Raw genomic sequence first — 6,469 nt, 5'->3', positions numbered from 1 at the left:
AAAAAAAAAAAAAAAAGACTCTGGATTGACAGGAGTAATGCCCACTTAGAAACACTGTGTGACTGGGAGCAAAATGCCCTGGAATCTTCCTTCCTGACAGCATGCACCTGGTTTAAACCAGGGAGGAGGTGGAGGCGGTGGGTGCTTGTCACAAGCCTAATTCTCAGGAGGATTCACAAGTCTGAAAAAATGAAAAATCACAGGCTTGATTGAGGGGACTCATTTTGCTGCTTTTTTCCCCCAGCTGCTAAGCCAAGCTGACAAAACTTTTCAGAAACGATTTTTACAGAAACACACCAGTAAATGACATTTTCAGGAATTAAATAGACACTTGCAGGGCAATTGCCATAAACATCTTAGTTGCAATTCTCCAGGGAGGTGTTCTGTGTAGGACCCAAACCCACAGCTGGCAATAAAATTTATGCTCTCAAAGCCACCAGGGGAAAGGAAGCTGGGATGAGTGAGAGCCCAGTGTGTGTAGGAATCATGAAGTCTGATGGGGGAGTGGGGACGTTTGCCATATTTCCAGTGCAGTATACACAAATCCCTAAAAATAACTGCAGTGGGAAGGTAAGATGCAGCAAGAAGATAGGATGGTGACTTGCCAGTGAATGTACACAGCTAGTAGAAATCTTTGGTCACCCAAGCCGTAAGGGGACACATCCTTGGATTATGAGGATAACCTAATCAAAAGCACTCAGACACTACTGTGTACTTAGAACTGTGGGACTCAAAAATGAATGAGGATACCCTGCTGACCCACGTGTGTGCATGCACATGTGTATGTCTGTCTCTGATACAGGTGGCAGAAGGTGCCAGAAAAGGGGATGGATGGTTCTGGATGCTGTGATCCAATGCTGGTGGGGATTTGCCCAGCATTGTGCTGAAAAACACTATCAATTCCATCATTCATCATTTTAAGAAAACCACCCAGGATCCTACCATCCTAATAAACCACCTGTTGCCTTTTATCCACGCTCTATGACTATCCTTGTCCATAGGCAAACTTTTTTTTTCTTTTTTCTTTTTTTTTTCCAAGAGTTCTGACCACAGCCTGAACATGTCTTTTTCTTGCTCACAGGCTTTCATCACTTTGCATTACCTTCATCATGACTCTTTTTAGTGGCTGTACAATAACCTGTGGAAGAGGTGGGCTACAATGTACTTAGCCCAGACACTTCTCCCACTGTCAGCTTTTCTGTTATTGTAAAGTAAGCTGTTGTGAGCACCTTCACATGCATTGCCTTTCCCTCCTATTTTTTTTTTTTTTCCGTCTTGCTCTGTCGCCCACACTGGAGTGCAGTGGCGCAATGTCAGCTCACTGCAACCTCCACCTCCTAGGTTCAAGCGATTCTCCTACCTCAGCCTCCCAAGTAGTTGGGACTACAGGCACTGGCCACCATGCCCGGCAAATTTTTGTATTTTTAGTAGAGATGAGGTTTCACCATGTTGGCCAGGCTGGTCTCAAACTCCTGCCCTCAAGTGATCTGCCAGCCTTGGCCTCCCAAAGGGTTGGGATTACAGACGTGAGCCACTGTGCCTGGCCTTCCCTCCTCTTTTAGATCGTTTCTTCAGGCTACAATTCTAGGAATATCATTATCAGGCCAAAGGGCATGAGCATTTTAGGAGCTCAGGAAATACACTGCTTTCCAAAAGACCTGTTAGTTTTTACTGCCAGCCTCACCATAGCCTGGAAAGCCAAGGGTTGGATGATTCTTGGCTGAGGAAAGAAAAATCAATCATTTTTAATAAGCCTAATAGGCTGCTGAGGACATAGCAATTATATGCATATTGCACTGGGGTGCTTCTGTTTGCCTAACTGGAGCTAATAAAAGCCCAAGACAGCAGGGTCAGGGAGGGCCCTCTGCACACAAGACGAGGAGCCATCTGAGTCCATGGCCACAACTTTGCCTGCCCTGGCCCAGAAGCCAGATGCCTTAGTGCTTCGGGTTCCTCTAGAGACCCCAGTGGGGAGATGGAGCTTGCCAAGTGTCTTACCCAGAGCCAGCAGAGGAGGCTGCTCTAGGGGGTGGCCCCACAGTTCTGCCCAGGCCTGGTAGCTGGATGACCAGTAATAACTCTACTGACGACCGTCAATGAATGCTGTCACTGGTGATCTGGCCACCATGAGACTCCAGTATGTTCTCTGAGGGAAGATGGAGGCCTGATTTTCCCCTTCTACCCAACAGTACCCCACCTGGACATGGACCAGATCTCCAGGTACATGGGCAGGGTGGTAGATCTGAGGTAACAGATGAGGGGTTGCATTCTGGCTCCAGAAGGAACCTGCTGTGCAAATAAATGTTGAATGCCGAGGGGATGTTACTCTTGAGAAAGGGGCACTATATGAAAAGAAAAGGTAAATGTCACATCCTGACATTTAGAAGAAATTCAACTGAAATTAGGCTGGGGGCAGTGGCTCACGCCCGTAACCCCAGCACTTTGGGAGACCAAATCATGAGGTCAGGAGATCGAGACCATCCTGGCTAACACAGTGAAACCCCGTCTCTACTAAAAATACAAAAAAATTAGCCAGACATGGTGGCGGGCGCCCATAGTCCCAGCTACTCAGAAGGCTGAGGCAGGAGAATGGCGTGAACCCGGGAGGTGGAGCTTGTAGTGAGCCAAGACTGCACCAGTGCACCCCAGCCTGGGTGACAGAGCGAGACTCTGTCTCAAAGAAAAAAAGAAAAAGAAGAAGTTCAACTGAAATTTAGTCAAGAATGAAGACAAGAGAGATAGGTGAAGGCTGGCAGAGACTCAAAGCTGCCCACCCATGGCAGGACAGGGCACACCCCTGTCCTGCAGGGGACACCAGCAGCCAAGACTACAGAAAGTGAAAGCCAGCACCTCCTGCTGCAGGAATCCTGCTTGGAAGGAAGTGAGTTGGGGAGAAAAGTATTTGCACACAAATTCCTAGAGTTCTGTTACTTGTAGTGATGCAAAACTGGAAACCACCCAAATGCTCAGCCTTTGTGGAAGAGAGAGGCAGCAGCGCAGTCATGCAATCAGATCAGCTCACGGGATGCCCCTCCTAAATGAGGGGCCCCAGGGGTGGGGTACTGCCCAGCTCTCCAGCTTCCAGGGCCACCCTCCCCTCATCCCCCAACCCTGCCTTGACAAGGGCAGTTCTATCTGTTTAGGGGTGAGACTAACACCAAAACACTTGTTATGTATTACAAAAATTAAATCCTTCTCTGGTTAAAGACAAATTTCCTTGACTGATCTCCAACTCCCTCATTTGTGGCTTCTCTTGTCCAGATGTCTGCCCTACCTGTGCAGGATGCTGCAGATGTGAGGACTAGGAATCCACAGTCCCCCAACCAGGAGCCAATGCTGGCTAGGCACCTACTATGCTCCAAGGACTTAGATGTGGGTTTTGTTCTTTATATTTTTTTGAGACGGAGTCTCGCTCTGTCACCAACCAGGCTGGAGTGCGGTGGTGCCATCTTGGCTCACTGCAACCTCTGCCTCCCAAGTACAAGTGATTCTCCTGCCTCAGCCTCCCGAGTAGCTGGGACTACAGGCGCACACCACCATGCCCAGCTAATTTTGTATTTTTAGTAGAGACAGGGTTTCACCACGTTGGCTAGGCTGGTCTCAAACTCCTAACCTCAAGTGATCCACCTGCCTCAGCCTCCCGAAGTGCTACGATTACAGGTGTGAGCCACTGAGTCCAGCCCAATGTGGGGCTTTCTGAAGCCCCCTGGTGACTATAGGGAAAGGGGGGAATTATTTTCATCTCAGTGTTCAGAATCACAGCAGAGGTTGGTGTTTTACCGTAGGTTAGCTCTTGCTGCGGGTGGGGGATTGCTCATTGCCATCTTGAGGATTCTTTTCACTGAAAAGCTGGTCATACGTACAATATACAATCCTGGTGGCTGCGCCTGCCTGCTGCCACCTTGGAGCTCCACAGACCAGCCTTGGGCTTCAGCTGGCTGGGCCCCAGGAAGCCCCCCAGACCCCACCAACTGAATGACCTTAATGCTCCAATGGTGGCTGAGGGATTGAAGATGATCTCAGCCCCGTTGATGCTGTACATAAGCCAGTTGAGGGGGTGGTGCCGCCCGTAGCAAATGTTCACCGAGATCCTTCCAAACTGCGTCTGGAACACAGGATGGCCCAGGTTTCCCTCCATGTAGTAAGTTGACTGAAAAGCAAAGGGCCATACACTGATGCCTCTGACCTTTAAGGTTTCCCTTTTCTTAGACTCGGCAGAAAAACTGAAACATCACCAATGGTCCAGAGGTGATTACACTCCTGAGTGTGACTCTAAGTTCCAGAATTTCAATAGGATAAAAACAAAACACACACACAAAAAAAACCCTGACACCAAATAAGCCAGCCCCCAGGGGAAATCACAGTGGCTTAAGCATTTGCCCAGTCTCCTTTCTGACATGTCAAAAAATCCCCACAACGACGTTCCACACTATTTCAAACTCTGGTGAGGTTTCAATCACGGTCCAACTCAAGGCTCAGGTTTGGTCGGTGTTAACACAAGTTGGTCAATGCCCTTAGCAACCATACGCCATCATATAGAACAGTGGAGCCCCGGGGACCTGGAGCACATCCAAGCAACTCTCTCCCTGGTCAGAGGAGAAAGCTGTTTCCTGAGGGGGCATAGCTCACCCAAATGATTAAAGCCAAAGCTTCTAGTAGAACCACACCCTGAAAGCACACCTTCTCCATTCTGCCTAGGGTTAAGGAGGTCCCTGTGGGGCAGGCGGACCAGACCCCATCCTCCCATCCCTGCCTGTCTGTTCCTAAGGGTACCAGGGTAGGGACACTGTCCTGGACAGCACTGAGGGAAGCTAGAGGGCAAATCAGGGTCCCAAACAGATCTGCTCCGGGAGCCTTCCACCTCCTCCTGATTCTGGCCATCAAAATTGGCCAGGGTCAGGCAGCAACCAGGATGTGTGTACGTGGTGAACACTGGAGCAGATCCTGCTGTGCTGAGACAAGCCCTGTGCTATCTGCAGGGAGCTAAAGATTAATCCCAGGGCAAACAGGTGAGGGGCGCGTCTTTCCACACCACCTCCAGCTGTTACTGAGAAACGCTGGGCTCTTCTTTCTCCCTGGGAAACCTCCTCTAGCTCTGCAGGCCATTTCTTGTCTGCCTGACCAGCCTGAGAATGGCCAGGATCGCCACAATCATGGAGTGAGAACTGGGGACATCACATCCTGAACAACTGTATAACGGCAAATCAAGTTCAGATTTAATATCTTAGGCATTAGGCAGAGCTCATTTCCCTCCTTCGAACATCCACCTGCTCCCATCTTACCCACCCAGGGGTTAGCATTAACCAACAAAAATGGCCCCCCCCAACTTGTGCCCTGATCACGGGCACATGAAACTTCACATAATGCACACTACACAGACGTGCACGTTTGCCCACTGTCACCTGACACACAAACATGGGCCACCTCAGATCCCCCATGAGTCACAGACAAGGAATGCCACACTCCAAACCAAACAAGGACAGGGCTGTGGCGTGCTAGGCTCTGAGCCTGAAGCGGGCCATGGGAATCATTTCATGTTTGTGCAATATTTATTTTTGGTTTTAATTTATATACCACTTACTTCAAAGAATTCAGGAGGCCAAATCAGGCTGTATTTAAAAAATATATGCCCCATTGTGCTAAAGGTGTTTGGGACTCCTCTGAGAGTCCCGCCTGAATCCAGTCTGCCTGTGTGATGTAGAGCAATGTCAGGTAACCCTCTGAACACCGCAACCACACACTGTGCTCCAGTGGAGTGTGCATGACATGGAGTATGATCCTGCACAGAACTTCCCCACGGAAAGTCCCGCAGAGATCTACAACACACAGAGGGGCAAGTGAGCAGGGCTGGTTATTCATCTTATGGGTGGCTCACCTCATTGAAATCACCCACTCTGGGGATGTGGTTTTTCCTGGTCTTTCCCAGGACTGCTCCGGAATTGGAGATCACCACGGCTGTATTCCACAAAACGTCCCCATGCTCGCTGTCTCGTTCCAGAATGGGAGACACCACCACCATGTCATGGTTCTTCGCCAGCTGGAAAAATGATAAATATAGCAGAGTCCCACTTTCAAACCAATTGTTGTAGTTTTTTATTGAAGAAGAATTTAATGATCCTACTAAATCATTAGGCTTGGGTCAGAGCAATCACTTGCATTTGTTGTTTGGAACACTAAATACCCTGATGTCCATGCTTTGCTAAATAAGAATCACATTGTCCTGTGCACAGTTGGTGGTATAGTAAAATGGTGCAGCTGCTCTGGAAAACCATATGGGAGTTCCTCAAAAAATTAAACAAGAATTACCATTTGATCTGGCAAACCTAATCCTGGGTATACATCCAAAAGGATTGAAAGCAGGGTCTCAAAGAGATTTGCAGGCCGGGCGCGGTGGCTCAAGCCTGTAATCCCAGCACTTTGGGAGGCCGAGACGGGCGGATCACGAGGTCAGGAGATCGAGACCATCCTG

At 49.0% G+C, this 6,469-nt stretch overlaps 1 protein-coding gene across 2 annotated transcripts in view; it reads right to left on the bottom strand.

Moving 5' to 3' along the window:
• The window catches only part of UPB1 (ureidopropionase, beta), a 46,122-nt gene that overhangs the window by 19,343 nt on the left and 20,310 nt on the right, over nucleotides 1-6,469 (bottom strand). For both annotated transcript variants that reach the window (XM_011925942.1, XM_011925940.1), the window contains exons 5-6: nucleotides 5,876-6,037; nucleotides 3,981-4,150 (exon numbers count right to left, since the gene is read on the bottom strand). In XM_011925942.1, the coding sequence (XP_011781332.1) occupies nucleotides 3,981-4,150; nucleotides 5,876-6,037 (332 nt within the window). The remainder of the gene's footprint in view (nucleotides 1-3,980; nucleotides 4,151-5,875; nucleotides 6,038-6,469) is intronic.

The sequence above is a fragment of the Colobus angolensis genome, unplaced genomic scaffold, assembly GCF_000951035.1.
Source record: "Colobus angolensis palliatus isolate OR3802 unplaced genomic scaffold, Cang.pa_1.0 Scaffold663, whole genome shotgun sequence".
NCBI classification, from domain to species: domain Eukaryota; kingdom Metazoa; phylum Chordata; class Mammalia; order Primates; family Cercopithecidae; genus Colobus; species Colobus angolensis.
This window is presented reverse-complemented; position numbering and strand designations above follow the sequence as displayed.